The sequence below is a fragment of the Agrilus planipennis genome, unplaced genomic scaffold, assembly GCF_000699045.2.
Source record: "Agrilus planipennis isolate EAB-ADULT unplaced genomic scaffold, Apla_2.0 scaffold36, whole genome shotgun sequence".
NCBI lineage: Eukaryota > Metazoa > Arthropoda > Insecta > Coleoptera > Buprestidae > Agrilus > Agrilus planipennis.
In genome coordinates, this window is record NW_020438956.1 from 1434913 (window position 1) to 1456972 (window position 22060).

General features: G+C 32.9%; 4 protein-coding genes across 7 annotated transcripts in view; 2 read left to right on the forward strand and 2 right to left on the reverse strand.

Moving 5' to 3' along the window:
- The window catches only part of LOC108738699 (homeobox protein 2), a 25604-nt gene extending 13030 nt beyond the window's left edge, over positions 1-12574 (forward strand). Inside the window, exons 2-10 of one of the 3 annotated variants that reach the window (XM_018472230.1) lie at positions 877-1446; positions 5743-5912; positions 8085-8147; positions 8227-8407; positions 9410-9554; positions 9609-9824; positions 9941-10108; positions 10168-10401; positions 10469-12574. In XM_018472230.1, the coding sequence (XP_018327732.1) occupies positions 918-1446; positions 5743-5912; positions 8085-8147; positions 8227-8407; positions 9410-9554; positions 9609-9824; positions 9941-10108; positions 10168-10401; positions 10469-12008 (3246 nt within the window). In that variant the 5' untranslated portion in view covers positions 877-917 and the 3' untranslated portion in view covers positions 12009-12574. Of the gene's footprint in view, positions 1-876; positions 1447-3813; positions 4148-5742; positions 5913-8084; positions 8148-8226; positions 8408-9409; positions 9555-9608; positions 9825-9940; positions 10109-10167; positions 10402-10468 lie in introns of those variants that run through there. The other 2 variants (XM_018472231.2, XM_018472232.2) reach the window with 2 other exon arrangements.
- A 435-nt stretch (positions 12575-13009) lies between these two features.
- On the reverse strand, positions 13010-15053 carry LOC108738700 (5'-AMP-activated protein kinase catalytic subunit alpha-2). Its single transcript, XM_018472233.2, has 4 exons — positions 13962-15053; positions 13529-13832; positions 13272-13468; positions 13010-13210 (listed from the first exon to the last, which is right to left on the reverse strand). Exons 1-4 carry the CDS (start codon positions 14865-14867, stop codon positions 13010-13012), a joined length of 1608 nt encoding a protein of 535 aa, XP_018327735.1. The 5' UTR covers positions 14868-15053.
- A 273-nt stretch (positions 15054-15326) lies between these two features.
- Positions 15327-20123, forward strand: LOC108738694 (steroidogenic acute regulatory protein-like). 2 transcript variants are annotated; one of them, XM_025974988.1, is made up of 10 exons: positions 15327-15544; positions 15631-15722; positions 15980-16155; positions 16218-16376; positions 16436-16489; positions 16774-16906; positions 17800-17972; positions 18321-18470; positions 18599-18876; positions 19644-20123. In XM_025974988.1, exons 2-10 carry the CDS (start codon positions 15635-15637, stop codon positions 19849-19851), a joined length of 1419 nt encoding a protein of 472 aa, XP_025830773.1. In that variant the 5' UTR covers positions 15327-15544; positions 15631-15634; the 3' UTR covers positions 19852-20123. The 2 variants fall into 2 exon arrangements, with proteins under 2 accessions (XP_025830773.1, XP_025830774.1); XM_025974989.1 differs by lacking the exon at positions 15327-15544 and having other exon boundaries at positions 15552-15722.
- Positions 20124-20133: 10 nt separating this feature from the next.
- Positions 20134-21971, reverse strand: LOC108738695 (cysteine-rich with EGF-like domain protein 2). The gene is made up of 2 exons (XM_018472226.2): positions 21326-21971; positions 20134-21258 (listed from the first exon to the last, which is right to left on the reverse strand). Exons 1-2 carry the CDS (start codon positions 21810-21812, stop codon positions 20630-20632), a joined length of 1116 nt encoding a protein of 371 aa, XP_018327728.1. The 5' UTR covers positions 21813-21971; the 3' UTR covers positions 20134-20629.
- Between the last annotated feature and the right edge of the window lie 89 nt (positions 21972-22060).

Consider the following 22060-nt stretch of genomic DNA (forward strand, 5'->3'; position numbering starts at 1 on the left):
TAGGGTTGCCATCCGTCCGGGTTTCCCCGGATTTGTCCTAGTTTAGAGGGCATCCGGGGAGCGTCCGGGGGGGGGCTTCATTTGTAGTCCTGGTTTAAAAATTTAAAGTCTTGGGCCGCCCGCCACACACGTAAAAGAAATCTAACTGATTATTAAAACAATTTGTAACAAACTGTAATAAGAGTAATAAGAATACAGACCACTTCGAATTATTTTATAAGATTCTGTTTTGTTAGGTACATTGAAAATGATGATAAAGAATGACTAAATTTAATTTTAAGGTCTGAAAATAAATAAAAGGGTGATTTATGACATTTTCAACTGTTTTTTGTTACACTGACTATGTTTAAAAAAACCTGTTGACATGTCCGGGTTCTGGACTCTAAAATCCGGGGTTTTCACGCGTCTTGCCCTGGTTTCCAAATTTTAGAGATGGCAACCCTAACTCAATACGCTTACTTTATATTGAACAGACTATTCTGACGATGAGTCTACAAATGCAGTAGACTCCGCTTATAATGACATCGAAGGGAAATAACAAACACGTCATACTAAGCGGGCGTCATACAAAGCATAGTCTTAGAAAATAGACAACTTTCTATTTTGGTTAGTTATTTAGTGTAATAGAGAAAACAACTGCAAATTATATATATTTATTAACAGAAAATGAGAAAGAACAATGAATTGTAATATCAATATACATAAGAAGGGTCAGAAAAATGAGCGAAGATGTTATTATTAATCATTTGGGTCACTATAGCCGGAGTTATTATATCCGAACTTTCCTATAATAAAAGAATTCCACTGTATACCACTAAGGTGCTTTATTGCAGTTGAAGTAATTTTTTAATTTGATATTTTATTTTCTTTTTACAGATGCAAGATTGTTTCGTTATAATGTAGATACTTAGTCCACTATGTCATCTCCGTCACCTGGACCACAGTCCAGTATAGAGAACGCTTATCATCCGAGTGATACAAGTGAACACGCTTTGCTATCTTTCAATCACACGCGTCAGTGTATAGAGAATAATTGTCCTTTAGAAAATCCCAAACCTTGCAACATTCAGTGCAGCCATGTTAAACCTAGTCATCACCATAACATTCTCAACCATCCCCATCACACGACCCTTTCGACGAGTCATTCGCAAAACGCCATAAACCAAGCCGTCCATGTTCACGTTCACAATTCACTCAATCAGGTCCTACCCTCAAAAGTGAGTCCTCCTCCTTGCAACTGCCACTTGCAAAGCGACAACGAAAGTAATTTGGAAAAACACGAAGTTGTTGCACATGGACAAAATAAGAACAAGATTGAAGTGGACGACAGAATTGAAGTTTCTCCTCTGCCACCGGCTTTACCTCCAAGACCGCCACCCAGGCCTCGAAGTGATGGTTTGGGAACCCTTAATTCCCGATCGTTACCCGGAGACTACAGTGGTAAGTGTAAGTACTATTTGTTATACGTAAGTAATGATGGTAAAATTAGACATAATATGGGATTATTGACAAGTCTGTTTCAATTTCATTGCAAAGGTAGAAGAAAGCTTATTAAAATATTTGATCGAGTACGGATCTGTATATATAAGGAATAAAACTTAGACGATGAATGCAATGGAAAAGAAAAAGTTAAAAATATTTGAAATGTTGTTTTATACATACAATGTAGAAATCTTCCCGAAGTGAGTTTGTTTTAATATGAAATATTCTCAATTTTTACCCATAACATTACCTCAAATTAATGAGGAAAAAATCGGGATGATTTCTACATTGTATGTATATTTATATTCAGTATATAGTTACATTAGTTCGACAGATCTGTGACCTAATAAGTACGGTTTGTCGTTGTTGCTGTTGTCATCTCTTGTAGCTTAGTGGTCAGAGCATTGGCGCGTAAAGCCAAAGAGCCCGGGTTCGATTCCCGGCGGGGGTGTGACAACAGCAACAATTTTTCCTCATTAATTTGAGGTAGTGTTTGGGGGTTGTTTTATACGTTTATGATAAAATATCGTAGATTAGAAATAAAATGGTATTAGTAAGAGAACTGAGGCCTTTATGGAATTTAATAAGGAAAAGGTGAGATAGNTAATTTCAATAATCCCAGTAACGTGAACTATAATTCACCCAAATGTGGATCTCCAAGTCAAAAAAACATTCCACCCAAAACCCTCAATCTAAATCAATCTCCCAATAGACGAATTGGATCCAATATTTCAACACTTATTCAAAACTTGGGTGCTAATCCTGTGGGACTTTTGTATGGAGAAGCAAACAGTACTGAAGAAGAAGAAATGCAAGGACAGGGATCACATAGTGACGGAACAATGGATTCAGGATGGCAAAGTGGATCGGAAAAACAGGATAAAAGTAAGAATAACAGTGATAATGCCGCCCCCCATAAAGCCGTCAATGTTTAATTTTAGGAGATGCCAAATAAAAATAAGTAGACATTCGTTATAACGCCTCACTTTTTGTCTGTATATTTTTAGAGTAATATAGAAAATTATATAAGCGTTAGAAGTGATATTAATTAACCGCAAACTTTTTCACATTTTTGACCCCTTAAATGTTATATTAATTTGAATACTTACTTTTATAATCGAAGAAAAAACCTTTTTTGGAAAATAATTAAAAACTTTTCATTAATGTTATTAGTTTTCTTTCACATTTTCTCAGTTTTTCTTTTATCGTTAGAGCGTAAGTGTGTCTACACATAGATATATTGAAATTAATTTTACTGTGCTTACTGATTCTAATTCAGATATAAATAAAAATTATAATGCAGGTACCTAGTTAATCACTAAGGTGCTTTATTGCAGTTGAAGTAATTTTTTAATTTGATATTTTATTTTCTTTTTACAGATGCAAGATTGTTTCGTTATAATGTAGATACTTAGTCCACTATNAAACCTTTTTTGAAAAATAATTAAAAACTTTTCATTAATGTTATTAGTTTTCTTTCACATTTTCTCAGTTTTTCTTTTATCGTTAGAGCGTAAGTGTGTCTACACATAGATATATTGAAATTAATTTTACTGTGCTTACTGATTCTAATTCAGATATAAATAAAAATTATAATGCAGGTACCTAGTTAATAAACTGTTGGTATCTTCTGTCCTTTAAGTATTATTAGATTTTGTATGGTATGATTGATCAGTGGGTTGTTATTAATTATTAAATCTTTCGCATACTGCATCCCATTTACCTAAAGTGCATCTAATCAAGGTTTGTGCATTATAAAGGTCATTTATTTTTGCATCATATTCAAATTTACACATCGGTGCCCAGTGCTTAGTTTATTAATTCACAGATCAGTGGAAACGCAAGAGCAGGGTGGGAAAGGAAATATTGACTTTTAGAGAGAAAGACGCAGAGCGTCGTTATGGAGACGCCGTCGTGCCATTTACTATATCAGCCGATTTATTTGCCAGTGTTTTTTCAGACTCTCTGCGATTTGCTTTCTAAACAGTTACCCTTACTGTTATCTTACAATCAATCGACAACATTCACAAAATGAATATAACGTCTAACTAAAAGAATGTTGTCTAAACAGTGGTAGTCAAGTCTGTGTTTTTGTGTCCTGATTTTTTAATGAAAGTGTACTTAATTGGTCAGGGTTGTTAAGTGTGTTAGTTATTTGAATAAAATTTTTATAAAACGCGTAAAAAATTTAAATTAATAATGAAATGCGATCCGTCAATCAAATTCGCAGAAATATGTGTATCGTGGTATATAGTTACCCATTATTTATTTTAATATAAATGTTTATAATAATGATAAAATAATTTGGATTATTAATTGTTGCTAAATCTTTTAAACTCTTTTATAATTTTTCTATTGACTATTAACATTAAGTTAAGGTAAAAGCAATTTGTTATTTTTATTTTAAACGTATGTATTAAAAATTTCTATTGTATTTGTTTATTGAAATTCTGCTAATACTTACTTAATGTAAGGAACATATTTGAAAATGTTGTTCCGGGCTGTTACTTTTAACGATAATTCAAAATTAAGTGTATCCGTGATATAAAATAACTGTTCAACTAATTAAGGATAATTTGCTACACAATGCATGGTTATCCAGTGATGCAGGTGGTTCAGTACCACATGCCTCCACCATCAGTGCAACCATTAACTTTGCCACAAGGTATAAAAACAATAAATCATTATTATCAAATATTTTTTTGTTAATTAATTTTTTATTNTTCGTTTTCAGCAAGTAGATATCCACACAAGTGGACCTTGTTGGAGCATACGTAATCCTAAAATGTAGCATCGTGCTACAGATGGCGTTTACTGCGCCATTTGTAGTATTTTCTAAAATGTATGATATTTCGATTTTATCGTTAATGTTTTAAGTATTGCATTTTAAATGGTACTTATTATCTTTTTATTGGACGCAAAAGAATGATTAATTATTTAGATTCTAATTAGATCATTAATGGTCTGCTGTATTACATTTTACGAAGCAGTAAAAGGCCTTAATTGAAATCCTGTCCGAATTCTTTTTCTTTCCAGTTGATCCTGACCGGCCTTTGCGTAATGAGTCTGGCGAGGAGAAAAAATCGCTACAGCTACTTGGTAAAACAGATAAAATTCATGTTTAATAAACCATATGTTGCCACCTTGTTGGAGACATTAACGACGCCTCATATTTCAGATTAAGGTCTGCGGCCTTTGTTGCCTCGTGTGCGCGCTCACCTGCGTCTTGGTCACCATAACAACAACGGTCATCCACATGAACCGTTTGCAGACACTCAGGGAGTGCGTTTACACACAGAAAACACGCACATGCACTTGTTATTCCGTCTTGCTTGAAGCTCATGCAACTACCGACGAAGGTACAAATAAATACTCAATCACTGATTGATCTAAAAGGGTTGGGGGGTTGATTGAACTCCTCCTCTTCAAGTTCAGAAAAACCAAATTAGTAAAAGGGGCAGAAATTTTTGTGAACCCTTTCTCAAAATCTTGGACTCTCCCCTCCAGGGGCGGCCTTTGGGGCCGGCGAGCAGGACAACTGCCCGGGATCTCGCGCCCTGCACCACAATCTAATTATAAAAATATTACGTAGTAATAGTACCTACTACTAATGTTTATTTGAATTTCTTAAAAATAGTAGATACATAACTATATAAACTATAATTATTTTCAATACTTTTTAAAAAGTTTTTAAATTTTAGCCATCATCATCATAAAGTCGTCAGTCCTAAGACTGGTTGAACACGCACCTCCGCTCTTTCTTATCCTGAGCTAATCTTCGCATTTCCCTTAAGCTAGAACATCCTACATTCTTAACTATTTGTGAACAGTAATCTAATCCACTTCCAGTAGCGGTTAATGTTTTAATAACTATCAAACATTAATGTGTGATAGCAGTAACAAATTTTTCTTACTAACTTGAGGTAGTTTGTAGTAGAAGGAAATTAAATTGGTTTCACATTAATTTTTGATAATTATTAAAATTAATGTTGTTTTAACTTATCCTACAATATTGGATCAAAAATAATATGTAAGTTATGAAAACACTTTTGAGATCAACTGATAAATTTGAATATTCTACAACTACTCAATTTAAACATCATCTTCTAAATTTCGCTTCTATAATAAAAAGCCGTTACTTTAAACAAATTCCCCTGTAAATACCCAATGATTTAAAGTGCTTATTATATTATTTCGTTATTAAACTAATAATTGTTCATTTTCTAACGTTATAATATTAATAAAAAATATATATTTCAGCAAATCCAAGCGGAGGTGGTATAAGAAAATACGTATTCTGTTGCTGCGCTTGCGGAGGGATTGCTACAATCTTAGGAGCGTTATTTTTAGCTGTTTACTTCCTTTTAAGGTCGTATACTTCTACGTTAGGATATTTTGAAACCATTCCTACATTTGTACCTGCTACCATGGTGAGTTTTATTCAAATTAAATATCTAAGTATTTAAAATTGTCAAAAAGTTGTAAAAGTCGAATAAATCACAAATGCAGTTTCATCAATAACATTAATCGACAACTGGGCAATATTGCTTGGATCGATAGTTTGGTACCTACTCTTAATAGTGATCGAAAGATCGAAACAGTATTATCGAGTTGTTGATTAATAAAACTGGTGAAACAGAGTTTGTGTTTTATTCTACTTTTACAGACAATTATCAATATGTTTCACAAATGTTGCACTACTGAAAGTTTTGATTAAATTTGTTGATTAAGTAATATTGATTGTAAGTTGTAAATGATAACTCGTCAATTTTTCTATTAGTCCCACCGCTATAAATATCGGTAATAAGAACAAACTCACCCCCTATTGCATCCGTTTGCATTTATTGCGATTACCATGTGAATGACATAGTTGGTTCAAAATGTTTGTTCCGAAATTGTTCAGTTTGCCTTTTAAATTCATGCCGTGCAAACTCTACCGTTAATAACGACACTCGGTTATTGCGTCCAAATATCCAAGATCCCTTGGGTGATGTTATAACCAGGTACTACAGCAGTAATGTGCAGTATATACAATAAATGCAATCTAAAGCTTTTGAGTGCTGTTACGCTTTGTTCAAAATATTTTTAGAGTTTAATTAGTTTAGGAAAGCTTTCGGAGAAGTAGGAGACGTGGTTGAAAAACTAATTTCCACACATTCACCAAAAACAATGAAATGTGTAACTTCTATATTCGGTGAATAATTAATCTAAGATTATGTGGAAAAGTCTTAGTAATCGGCCTTCTCAATATTCTAATTTAGTATTTACGCATTCGCTATTATAAACAAGAAAAAATATGTACTTGTAACTTTTACATCTTCACCTATAAAATTGAATATTCCAATATCATATCCGTGTATCTAACTATTTATCAGTGAAAGTAGTTCTATGAAAATGAAAGAAAAACCGTTTTTAATTCGTATTTCAAAAAGCCTCTAAAAAACAAAAGTCACATTTTTATTTTGCTATAAAAAATTGTTCTACGATTATACAAAAAATGCGTGGGTAAGCCCAATATTCTTTCTACACTTGTATATTGTATACATGAGATCGACAGTTTGATGAATTGACTGTCAACTTTAACAACAATGAGAGCTGAACTTTCAATGTCCTTTTTGGTTCAATTAATAAAAGTGGAGTACCCACGCATATCCTTTAAGATATGCGTAGAACATTGAAAACTTTATCATATAATTAGCTTAAATGAAGTTAACTGTCAATAACAAATATTATCTCTAAGTACGTTTTTGATCTTGCCAACAAACAATTTTAATAAACAAACCTTTTGGCGATAACAGCGTTTTCATTAAACTTATTTAGAACTTTCTCCTGCCTACGTTCTTGTTTAAATTTTTGAAGTTTTTTATGCAGTTAGGGTTGTACTATACACGTAAGGGACCATAATGGAAGTCTTTAAAAAAAGTAATCCATATGAATTAAAAAAAAAACACTTAAACAAAAATAATTCGAAATGGTCTGTATTCTGTCGAAACTGTCAGACGCGGATAGCGATTTCGATCTTTTTGGATCTCATCAGCACATCGCAGGCAGCTCCGACAGAACACTTGCCAACTATTACCTGCTGTCTTAACAGTGCGTTTTAGAAAATACTACAAATGGCGCAGTAAACGTCATCTGTCGGAGCTGCCCGCGACGCGCTAATGAGATCCAAAAAGATCGAAATCGCGATCCTCGTCTGGCAGTTTCGACAGAATACAGACCACTTCGAATTATTTTATTCGATTATGGTAACGTGCCTATCACGTTGAGGTTATCTACGCCGGGATTCGTTTAAGCAAGTAGATATCCATATATTTAAATGGACCTTGTTGGAGCATACGTAATCCTAAAATGTAGCATCGTGCTACAGATGGCGTTTACTGCGCCATTTGTAGTATTTTCTAAAATGTATGATATTTCGATTTTATCGTTAATGTTTTAAGTATTGCATTTTAAATGGTACTTATTATCTTTTTATTGGACGCAAAAGAATGATTAATTATTTAGATTCTAATTAGATCATTAATGGTCTGCTGTATTACATTTTACGAAGCAGTAAAAGGCCTTAATTGAAATCCTGTCCGAATTCTTTTTCTTTCCAGTTGATCCTGACCGGCCTTTGCGTAATGAGTCTGGCGAGGAGAAAAAATCGCTACAGCTACTTGGTAAAACAGATAAAATTCATGTTTAATAAACCATATGTTGCCACCTTGTTGGAGACATTAACGACGCCTCATATTTCAGATTAAGGTCTGCGGCCTTTGTTGCCTCGTGTGCGCGCTCACCTGCGTCTTGGTCACCATAACAACAACGGTCATCCACATGAACCGTTTGCAGACACTCAGGGAGTGCGTTTACACACAGAAAACACGCACATGCACTTGTTATTCCGTCTTGCTTGAAGCTCATGCAACTACCGACGAAGGTACAAATAAATACTCAATCACTGATTGATCTAAAAGGGTTGGGGGGTTGATTGAACTCCTCCTCTTCAAGTTCAGAAAAACCAAATTAGTAAAAGGGGCAGAAATTTTTGTGAACCCTTTCTCAAAATCTTGGACTCTCCCCTCCAGGGGCGGCCTTTGGGGCCGGCGAGCAGGACAACTGCCCGGGATCTCGCGCCCTGCACCACAATCTAATTATAAAAATATTACGTAGTAATAGTACCTACTACTAATGTTTATTTGAATTTCTTAAGTCTTTAAAAAATCCGCAAATTTGCTGTCTTTGTGTTTATTCAATAAACAATTTTAAAACTCTAAATTTATTTATGAATAACTGAATTTCTGGTCAAGTATCATCATTAAAACTAATTTCACAAGGGTCTCGCAAAAATTTACTCGCCTGGAGGCTTCCAATGGCTAAGGCCGCCCCTGCTCCCCTCTCAATTAATTAGTCCAGAAAGTATCTTTATTTATAATTTTTTCGGCAGTACAGTTGAATCTAAAACGTTTTTTAGATGAAATACTGAAAAATTTGTAACGTGAAATCGTATTTTGTAAAAGGTGCTCCTTTAAAAGACTTCATCATTTTAACACTCCAAATAATTAAAAAATAATTCTTCGCATCAATTACGCATATCTACAGCATGTTTTCAAAGGAATTCATACAAAATTTTTGTAGAAAAATTCCAGTTTTAGCTTCCAATAATATATTTCTTAATAAAACACATTCTTCATCCAGATTCAATTTAAGTTTAAAACCTGCTCATTTAAACATTTTTATGTTATTTTGTTACTTAATAATCAAGTATCAGAATTCCTTATATTTAGTGTGATTTATTAATTTTTGAGGAATAATACGACCCCTTCGATCCCCTCTCCTTGTTTAAACAGGAATTTCATACTAGTTATCAAAAAAATACTTAGATAGAAATATAAACGTCAAAGTAGTTAAGATGTTCCCTATCAGCTTACACTTGTTAAAGGAATGAGATTCGTTTTCGATTCGACTCCCGATTGTGAAGTTATCCATGGAGCTTTGTATTCCTGTCTTCGTGCCATGTTTGGTCTTTCTGTTAGTGGAATCCTTGTTTGCATATTTTCCTGTATGCTCGTTTATCAACTTTTAAGGTAATACAATAAATTCTTTTTTTCGTTCTACTTTAATTCTTTTTGTTTATGTAGTCACGAAAAAAAGAAAATGTATTGGGAGCAATTGGAACTGAGATGTCGTTCCCTTTATCAACAACACACTGGGACACCAGCGAGCGCCCACAATTCAATTAGAGGACCACCAATGCCACCATCAACATACTGCAGTTGCTGTGAAGAATGTAGATATCCTCCAGTTCCTGCCGGACCACAAATCTATCCTTGGGACTCTCATCATCCTTTTGATAGGTATCTAGGTACTTAATATAGTTATTGTTGATTGTGCTCGGTAGTTATTGTTAACTTTTTGATGTTAAAATAATTTTGAAAATTTTTTACATTATCTGTGTTTCTTTTCTCTGTAGATTCTGGACTCCTGGAAGGGTGGGTAACTTTTACTCCCCTAATCCAGGAGAAGAGGGGCATGAAATTGGCGAGAATGGTAGAGAGAGATCTGGTGGAGGTTGGAATTGGAGACGATTGCCGTGGAGTAGAGGAAATACTAATCAACAAAACATGAACGACAATCCACGGTTGGTTAATTGTCTTTAGCTTTCATCTCATTTCACCTTTAAATTTTTGTATTGATCAGGGATAATTCATCAACGTACCAAGGGGTAATCAGCAGTTCAGATAGTCAGTACGGATTTAGTAACAGAAATGAAAGGGATTCTGGTCAAAATAATGAGCCTGTGTCAGGATCCAGTGGAGGTTCTTATAGTGTATTAGATAATCGACCAGTGGGCGGTGTATATATTTGGGGTCCTCCACCACCTTATTCGAATCCAAATTCACCGGCCAGGAGACCATTCCATTCTCCAGCTCGGTATTAGCAAATGTTAAAATTGATTTGGTAAATGAGTTATTAAATTTACGTTTCCTTTTCTGTTTAGTCATCATCATCTTCATCATCCACATCCGCATAATCCACTTTGCCAAATGAGTCAAGAAAACCAAACCCAAAGTTCTCAAGTTCGCGGACGAGCCCAAAATCAAAATAAAGATAACTACGAAAACACAGCAGACACTGAAATTCATCCACCGAATGAAAATAGTGAAAGCACGGATACCTCTAGCTGCGTTGATCGTATTTCACACACGTTACCAGTTCGGAAGATTAAAAAACGTGCTGAAATCTCATCGGTTAAATCCGTTTCGCAACCACCAGTAAACTCAAGAGCCAGCGTTCAAAACGTCTTTAATCAGAATTGCAAAAATTACCTCGAAGAAGAAGATCACAAGCATAACGATGAGTTAAAGGATATTCATAAACAAAATAATAACGAGGGGAATCAACAATGCAGGTTTCTTCCCCGATTACAGGGTGTTGAAAATGCGGCTTTTCAAAACCAAGAAGGAACTCCCACAAAAACTGAACCAACGGAATCCGAAGTATATTTTGCTGATGTAAGTAGCTGTTGTAATATATCAGTGAAGAACGACGGACAAGATTCCTCACTTTATGATGAAGCAGTGGCAACGCAGAAACCTCGCCTGTGTTCTTTGAAAGTTGGTTCCAAACAGCATCATAAAGAAAAAGATTTCGATCCCAGCGATGAAGCTCTACACAAATTTCACGAAAACATCTCTTCTTCGACAGTGACAGAAGATGAAGAATATTTAGCACAGAAATTAGGAAAACGACAAATGTCGACAAGAAGTCGCTTACCTTTCCCATTGCCGGATGGGGACGAAATCATAATGTCAGAAGTACCACCCGATTCTCACATGCTTCTACCGAAAGATTTATCTCAGAACAGTCTTTGTAGTAGTGTACAAACACCTTTGACAGAAACAACGGATGATGCTGTTTCACCAAGCACACCAAACTACCCGAAAGCGGACTGCTGTCTGGGATATTTTCCTGATAGTTCTGGAACAGAACAGCTTGGTCGCCATCGGACTTTTTCGAATTCCAGCACCAATCACTTCCTGGCTCCAGATGCACAATATGAAGTAATTCACGAAAATGAAAATCAGAAATACTGCCACAATTTCTCCGAGAATTGTGGATCTTCTTTGAACTTTAGTAACTTAACAAACACAATATCTGGTCTTCATAATTTTAACCAATCTTATCACAATAATAATTTTGGGAATCCTAATTTCAATAATCCCAGTAACGTGAACTATAATTCACCCAAATGTGGATCTCCAAGTCAAAAAAACATTCCACCCAAAACCCTCAATCTAAATCAATCTCCCAATAGACGAATTGGATCCAATATTTCAACACTTATTCAAAACTTGGGTGCTAATCCTGTGGGACTTTTGTATGGAGAAGCAAACAGTACTGAAGAAGAAGAAATGCAAGGACAGGGATCACATAGTGACGGAACAATGGATTCAGGATGGCAAAGTGGATCGGAAAAACAGGATAAAAGTAAGAATAACAGTGATAATGCCGCCCCCCATAAAGCCGTCAATGTTTAATTTTAGGAGATGCCAAATAAAAATAAGTAGACATTCGTTATAACGCCTCACCTTTTGTCTGTATATTTTTAGAGTAATATAGAAAATTATATAAGCGTTAGAAGTGATATTAATTAACCGCAAACTTTTTCACATTTTTGACCTTCTTTCCGAAAATAAGTACAATCATTTGTTATTGTTAATCCTACTACGCTTAATGCGTGGGTATGTGATACGAGATAAGTAGTACCTACTTAACTGATTCGAGAAAGGAATAAACATGGAACAAAATGCATATATGAAAGAGGCATCAAAGGCAAACCAAATATATATGTATTTATTTTCCTAGCAGTTTATAAAATTTGTTAGCAACATCCGTAGTTGTACTTAAATTAGCAAGAAATACTGCAGTAGCAAACGACATTAAGATTTCTTGCCAAGTGTTAGTACTGGATGTTATTTTTATATAGAATATTTTATATATTTATATGTAAGCACTAATGCATGTAAGACTGTCTGTTATTGTAACAATTCCGTGTATATACTTCTTAAGTAGACCATTTGTGAATACCTATAATAATTTTTTACGTTTTACCAAATAAAATTGTCCAAAATTATCAATTTCAATATCATTTTAAGTAAAGCAACATGGGTTTGTTAGTAACATTATAAGTTCTTCTAAGCATGTAATGACTTAAAAGTGCAAAGAAGCATTTCAAGTTCCATTTCATCATATTCATTAAAAGGAACTTTTGGACAATGATTGGTAAGTACCCTTTTATTATTGGAAAGATTTTGTAGCAACAGTGGAGTTATATGTGCAAAAAAATAAAATTTCTTTGATAAATAAAAATAATACAACATTAACAAAATATACACCTTTATTTGCAACAAAAACTACAATAACTACAATATATTTCAATACTACAAAAAAAAACTATCTACTTCTAATCAGAAAGATAAAATCTACAAAAACAATTGTTAAACAAGTTTGTAATAAGATACATCAATAAGTTATGCAATTATCGGGCTAATTGTATTATCAAAGCGGCGCACATTTCGAAAAACTCCATTGTATGGTGTCCCCTGTTTTTATTGGATTTTTGGGAAAGGTCATCAATAGACTGCTGTATTGGTGTAGGAACGTCCATCGATGCATTGTTTGATTCATTCTCTTCACTGCTAAGACTTTTGAAGTCTAATAAATAACTTTTAAAATCCACCTAGAATACAATTAAAAAAAAAATAAACATCTTAAATTTCAACAGACTTATCAAAATTAACCTGATAAAGCTGTAGGGACATCTTTATGTATCTATCATGCAAGGCATTCTTTTGTCTGACCTTAACATGGTATGGGTTTATAACTTTCCATTCAAAATCGAGAGCCTTCATTGCTCTGTAAACCTCCATCATAATATCATGTGGTTTACTTTGTGAACGAATTCCCAAATGCCATTTGGCGCGTTTTATGGGGGTTCCTTGAACAAATAAATAACAATATTATAACAAAATGCCTTGAAATAATATTCAATTTATACCTCTTCCTCTCTCTGATTGGGTTGAAGCTAAAACCCTATCTCTCAAAGGGGCAATTCGTTCTGGATGAGGTTTCAGTGGACTTGCAGAATCTGACTGAGGTACTGGAACAGGGGTGGGTGTAATACTTACAGGTGGTGGACTTCCAGCCACAAAGAAATCTTTTATTTCTGCCTTTGCTGCTTCATCAGCAATACGCTTGTTATCAATAATCAAATGATAAGCAATGGCCAATTGATCATGTGGATCACCACTCAGAAGAGCATTATGAACTTCTGTTTCTTTTACTCCAAATTTGTCACAAACCTTTAAAAAAGTTACTCCATTTACTAATAAAAAAGAATGGTTTTCTTCATATGATAAGTAATAATATCAAAACAATGACAAGTATTTAAAAATTACCATGATCAAATGACATGTACATTCATACCTTACCTCATAAACAGCATCTGTATCTATCACACTTGCATCCTGATCAACAGGTGATGGGAAAAGGTATGCAGGACAATCTTTCTGGAACCACTCATGTTTCTTAATATCCTCAATAGTTGCTCTTTTCATAGGATCTGTTTGCAACATGTGGCATAGTAAAGTAACCACAGACTTATTCAGATATTCTGGTATGGGAAATATCCCTGACTTTATTTTTCGGAACAATGTTGGTACATGCTCATCATCAAAAGGTAATGTACCACATAAGAGTGCATACAGAATTACTCCACAAGACCAAATATCAACTTCAGGTCCTGCATACAATTTTCCAGAAATAACTTCAGGAGCTGCATAATTAGGAGAACCACAACTGGTTCTTAAGAATTCTCCATCCATCATCATATTTGATAAGCCAAAGTCTGCAATTTTCACATGCATATTATGATCCAACAGAAGATTTTCTGGTTTTAAATCTCTGTGAACAATCATGTGTCTATGGCAATAATCCACTCCAGATATAATTTGCTGAAAAAATCTTCTTGCTTCATGTTCTTGAAGTTTACCATGTTTCACAATATAGTCAAATAATTCACCTCCTGATACATACTCCATAATCATGAAAATATCGGTTGGAGTGCTAATTACTTGATATAATTTAATTATATGAGGATGTCTGAAAAGCTTAAGGTTTTGGATTTCTCTACGAATCTTACCCACCACATCAAGGCTTTTAATTTTTTGTCGGTTTAGGATCTTAATTGCAACTTTGTGTTTTGTGAGCTGATGTTCTCCTATTTTTACCTTGCCGAATGTTCCAACACCCAATGTAGGACCCAAAATATAGTGCCCTATCTTCACTAGTGGTTGAGCTTGGGACTGATTCCCCCCTACAGACTGTTTATCGCTCATTTTTAACAGTACAACCTGGTTCTTAATAGGGATGATTAATTTTTACAGAAAATTAGAACAACTTGAAAGATATTATTCACAATTCTATCAATTGAAGTGAAGAACGTAACATTTTCTTGACGTTTACAAATTGTAAATATAACCAACGTAACCTCTGAAGTGTTTATGTCACATTTATTAACAACTGCTGACAACAAATGGTGCCAATACGTCCAAAATACAAAAACCACAGAGGGTGTCAAGAACTTTTAGAATATGTAAAAACACACGGAAGAGAAAAAAATCCAACGAAATCGAATAAACTATACTTTTTTCTGAAATTTACATTGATTACAAGATAACAACTACTGAATTAAAATGTTATTTTCTTTAGCAATTTCAAATTTTGTTTTTTATGATGTTCCAGGGAGTTTTACATTTGGATGCTATCACTTGCCTATGGATAACAGTTTAGATTTGTACGCACTCTATGCTGTTCATTGTTGTTGCTTATCAGCTGTTTGTATGTTTATAGCAGTTTAATAGTTTATATCAGTTTACATTAATATTCACATAATTTTTATGGGTTTAGTGTATGTGATTTAATATTTTTTGATCGGCTTCGTTTTTTATATTATAAACTAAGGATGCGTATTCATTCAATATATTTGGAATAATGGTTTTGTTTTGTGTATATGGTACGTGTATAAACCCACTCTAAAATAATGGAAATGAAAATAAATACTATAGTTTAAACACATTTTAACATAAATTTTGATATTAGCAATATGATGCCTGAATACGAAATAAGAAATGCGGCTGAGGCGATTTTACGATCTTCAAGTTCTCATCAACAGATTCAAACTCCTGATATCTGTAAGTAAAACTAATTGAAAACCTTTTCTGTTTGTTGTTATTATTAATTAAAATTAAATTGTTCACTTCCCTAAATTTTGATAAANATTTATTAAATTTTAATATTTGTTAAATAAGTATCATCTTATTACAAGCAAGTAAAACTTAAGAAATCTATGTATTTGCAAGTTAATAAAAATAGTAGTAAGGGGTATTACCTTATTAAACAGGTGTCTATTTAAGGACAAATAATAACTAATATGTTTTTTATATCTTAGCTCATTCACACTCTATAAATACCATCCCCTCTATAAGAACTGAATATGTGATATCTGAGGATTTGTTAGGAGGCCAACGAATAGATGGGAAGATGTCTTCAATTAGAAGATTCTTTTGCCTCTTTGTAACTTTTGATTTAGCATTTACCACATTAATGTGGATAATATGTATAACAGTAAGTATATAATATTGCCCATTTAAATTTTAGGCATAAATTATCTAAAATTTATTTTGTAGCTTAGTGGCAAAGACTTAACAGTTGCTATTGAGAACCAAATTATTCGTTATAATATTCATTCTTCACTCTTTGATGTTGTTATGGTTGCACTGTGTAGATTTTTGGTTTTGCTACTGTTTTATGGATTTTTTTATATTAATCATTGGGTAATTATTTCGGTTAGTAATTTTTGATTACAGTAAGTAAAACACATTATGTTAACTGCTAAATTTTTTAGGTATCAACTTTTGCTACTTGTGCTTTCCTGATAACTAAAGTTTTCTTTTATACTGTAAGTATTAAAAAATATGCATTGTTTTCTTAAACTGGAATAGACTGAAAATGCTCATATGAGTTTGGCTTTTTCAGTAATTAGTTTTTAACATGTTGTAATGTCCTATTTGCTTCACTTATTCTAAATGTCGTCTATTCAAGGCTAAAAGTTACACTTAATTATTTTTTTTCATTTAGGTATGATTTTTAATTTTTAAAGGTCATTATTGTTATTTTAACAAATGTTATAACTAAAAAGTTGCCTTCATTAATTGAATCGATAATTTCCTTATTATTTTTCAGTGGACTAATTCATCGCAGCCTGTTTTTGAAGTTCTGCTTATTTTAACATCATTTGTAATATCTTGGGGTGAAACCTGGTTCTTTGATTTTAGAGTTATACCACAGGAACTTAATGCTCAAAGGTTATTTGTCAGTAAGTTAATTTCACATTGTATATTTAAGTTTATGTTACATAATAAACATACATGCGTTAAATATTAAATAATTTAAATACCAAAAAATAAAATAATTTTTGGTGTAATTCTTTAAGTATAGTTCTAAGAATATACAAATATTGTTCTAAAAATCCCGTTTTCTGTGTTTCTGAGATTCTAAAATTATTTAAAGTTCGTGATAAATACAGTAGACACTGAATAGTGTAAACATCTCACAACATACACAAACAGACCTATTACATTTATTACATATAGAGCATAAAATTCTTAACGTGAAAAAACTAATACTGTGAATAACTGTTGTTTTTTCTAGTTCACACTATTAAGTGTCTACTGCATAAAACTTATTACCTATCAGTACTGTACATGATTGGATTACCGATTTACAGTCATTTGTAATTGCAGAGAAAGCCGTTCAATATAATTCTATAAAAAATTGAATACGCATACTATTCCCTCGAATGTTCCGACAATAAATAAGAAGCTAAATTGAAGACACTTCTTGATTATTAATCGTATGCTCGTATGCTAAATATTCTAATTAGCTTCAGGATTGTGTGCATATTTGTCCATAATGTCTTTTTGAACTATGCACCGTTCATTGTTTAAAATTTTGGCAAGCAAATGTAAATATACGATGCAGTTAATTTAAAGTAATGTATTAAATGCATAAGAATGTCAGATTTATATTAAAAATGCTTTTAAAAACGTCATTATCGACATGTGAAGTATTGCATACAGTTTGAAATGTTTTTACTGTCAGAAATAGAACTCAAAATTGAACACAATGCAGTATACAAACCAGATAAAAACTAAAAGTAAATGACAATTTGTTTATTTTGTTTTAATTTATCAAAACATTTTTCCGAAGGTGGACCAGAGACCGAGAGAACGCCATTAATAAGAAATTACCTTCAGAATTTGCCATCTATGTACACTGAGAGTGTTGGAAACTTTTATTCGCCATTGGGTTCACCAGAAGGATCGCTGCACGGAGTTGAAGGCTTAGGAAGATATCCTGTGATAAAATTGTCACAGGAAAAAGTAAGTTTTGTTTTCAGATTTTAATCTATTTAAATTATAATGAAATTATTTTGCATACTTATACAACCAGAAATTTGTCTTGTGTCAGTTTTACATAAGTTATAAATTTGCTTTTAAAATTGATAGCGTATTTGAATTTAAAAACAGTTTTTGTCATTGCAGAGTGGTATAAATTTGTAAAATAAACACATTTTTCTGTCTTCATTTTCGTAAGATGTTTCGATGCGTAGTTAGGGTTATTTTGCCTGTAAGATGTTTTGTTAGCGTTGGCGAAACCCAAATGAAATCGGTAACAAACTCAAGTATTTTCTCTAATAAAATTACCGGTTATAATTTTTCTCTTTTTAGGAAGAAGAGTACAAATCCAAAGGAGCCGAGTTATTAAGGGACGTCTGGAAACTTTGTAACTGTACAGAATGGAAATTAGAAAAGGAAACCGATAATAAAGATTGCCTTTATTCCATGAATTTTTGTGGAAGAAAAATTTTCAAGTTATCGGTAAGACATAAAATTCTTCTTTTGTTTTATTTATTGTTTCATTTAATACTAGTATGTATTTAATATGTGTTGCATTATGCTTGTTTGACAATTTGTTTTCTTTTTTGTTTACAAAATGTATTTATTAGGCGATAATCGACATACCACCTCGCTGTCTATTAGAAGAACTTTATTATAAAGTAGAGAGCATTCCAAAATGGAATCCGTCGTTGCTGGAATCCCATAAGGTTCAATCTTTTGATGAATATACTGATATTAGTTATCAAGTGTCCACGGATTCTGGCGGAGTGGTTGCAAGTCGCGATTTCGTCACCTTAAGACATTGGGGCATAATCGATGAAACTTACGTCATAGCTTATGATAATACGGAACATCAGTCTGTTCCCAAGAACGAAAAGTATATACGGTAAGTTTTAGAATATGCAATTGTATTAGTAGATTTAATTTTTTAAATACAGTGTACGCTTGATAGCGTGAACATCGCATAAGGGAAACTCCGCATAATGTGTAGCTTATCAATTATGATGGACTGACGTATATCATGAACAAGTTAAACTTTCGCTTATGGAAACGCATGTTCAGTGAACGTTGTTGTTGCGCCATTTCTATAAATCCTCGATATATTTGGTACTTTAGCTGGTTTAATCCGTGCTTTTTAACTTTTAATAACATTTTTCATTGTTTTGCACATGCGATCTAAGTAATTTTTGTGTACATATCAATATATACTTAAAATGTCGTTTAAGTAATTTTTGAAGTATATAGAACCAGGTAAAAAAGAGTTCAGTTTCCCATACAAGAAAAAAATTGAGTAGTTTTATGATTACTAAAATATTTATTTGAATGGTGATATAATTAAGGAAAAAACAAAATTGATTAATTTATTGCCAATTGAAAAAAATAAGCAGTTACGGCCTGGGAGAGACAGTTGTAACGTTTTGAAATTTCTGGGAAAAATTATCCTGTCAACCAGAACTGTTTTTTAATGAGTTTATGGATGTTTTTTGGCTTACATTATTGGGCATCTGCTCCCATATGTTATACTATGTAGATAATGTTACCAGATCGAAATATATACTTTCCTTTTGTTAGTTATTTTAATGATTAAAATTACGAAGGGGTGCATAAATACGATAGTCATACAATTTCAAATATAGTTTTAATTTTTTTTAGTGGTGAAAATGGTATTGGTTGTTGGATTATGAAACCAATTAACGGCGATCCTAGCAAATGTCATTTTTTATGGGTGCTTAACACCAATCTTAAGGGTTGGATACCAAAAGTCATACTAGACACTGTATTGCCAAAAGTCATGCTAGATTACATAAAAGACTTGCGGAGGCATGTTACCAAACTTAACGAATCGGGAAGAATTACGTGATTCCATACATGGTCATATGAATAGATTTAATAAGACGAAAATAACCATTTTATGTAATTATTTGTATTACTCAAATTTTTTTACTTTTTTTTATATTTTATATAGTAAGGAAAATGTTTACCGAATCATTATTATAAGGAAGACGCTGCTGTTTCATATGCAGTAATTTGTTTTTTCTTTGAATTTCACGTATTTTGATATTTTTCTGCTTAAACTGTGATGTAAACGGATAAGATGGAAATAAATATACAAGAAGTTGTTGTAAATCACAAGACAACCGTGTTATCACATACAATTCAGTTATACATATATTTTACTTCTCAGATACATTCCCTTACAAAATGTAACACGTATAATTTAAATTAAAATTAAACCAATTTAGCTGCTGAAGTATGTAAACTGGTATGCAACTAGTCATACTTAAAATTGTGTGCGATATTTGCACTTATTAATATCACAAAAATTGACTTAAAATTAGTTAAAATAATAATGGATGAATTACGCTTAAAGTGCATCTGTAGTGGCAAATATACGGCAATATGGTTTATTAAATTACACTAAATGTAAACTTATGTCATACCAATTAGCTCGCTTTTTTGCAATCTTAATGGGTAATTTGCTATTCAAAATAAACCCAGATGTGTTCTTCAATAAAAATGTCTAATTTTTTGAATATTTTAAAAATGCTTTCGTTCAAAAATCCCTTAAATGTAATTCATTCATTACTTTAGCTAATATGCCTTAAATTCTATAAATTGCCTAATTAGATCATAATGGTTTATGTAGTTGGAAAAAGTGTATTAACTAAATTTGTGGCATTTATTTCTGGCTTGTCCAGGTAATACTCTGATACTGTAATATATGCTGCAACTGCGAGGCCAATGACACTTGCCAAAATCATGTTTCGTTGAAAAATAATACAAGTAGCAATACATAAACCTAAGTAGGTCAAGTACCGCGTTATGAATACATGTTGTTTTCGTTGTACTTGATCAGCATCAACACACATTTTATCTACTAAAGTGTAGCCTTTTGCACAACGTTGACACATATCGGGGCCGTCACCAGTACAACCAGAACATGCTCTATCACATTCCAGACATTTATAAGAACCCTCACTGTTAACACAAAATTGTAAAGGACTGCAAGCTGCTCGGAGGGTAGCACACTCATTAATGTCTACACATTCATTGTTACTATTTCTGTTCCAACCTACGTGACACTTTTCACAACCTCCTGCCCCTCCTTTTGTACATTTACCATCGCAAGAATGATGACACTTTGAGCAAAGAAATTTTGTAGCATCCCTGTATGATTCATAATAGCCTTCAGCACACTCTTCACATTTTTCTCCTGAATATCCAGGATCACATTTGCATTTACCATTACCTTTTCTTGTCCCTGAACCTACAGATATATACATGTTCAATATGTAAATTTTAAATAAAATTAGGTGTAAAAATGCTTTATATACCTGAACATTTTCCATTATTACTGCAAATGTTGTCAGGATATCCGTCACATGGTGTACAGTTTGTACCATAATGAAAATCTGGACAGCATGATTGTAACTTGTCTATGCAAAAGTACTTAAATATATCAGGTTCTTCAGCCTGATGTTTAAACCACCATTCTTCTATAATTAAATCATGCTCTTCATTTAGTAAATAACATTGATCACTGCCTTCCTTAACATCTGAACAAATATGCTCTTGAATTTCAACAAGTCTCACTTCACTTGTAGCATAACTTCCTTGATTTTGTTCTTCCCATGCAGCATCACCTCCTTCAAATTTACCTTTCGCCGTTTTATCTAATCCCCGTTTAAATGATTCGATAAAAACTTTACATGCTCTACATGGAGGAAATTTGGTTTGCTTCTTTGAATCAAGTTCTGCACTCAGAACATTTGAATTTAACAAATATATTAAAACATAAATGAAATAAAAACACCTATGCATTTTAAAAAATTGTGTGCATTACACGAACTGTTAGAAGTAACATTACATAATAAACAGACGTGGACTTCAGCTATTAGCTGAAATTCTGCTACTAATACGGGAATCAATTATCAGTATCGATATCCTACTTATTAAAATATGTTAGGTTAGATCGGTAATGAGTAACGTCAAAAAGAATCATAGAAGAATGAGTTACTTGTGATTTGTGATACTTTCCTATATCTATAATACACATGACATTCTTACCA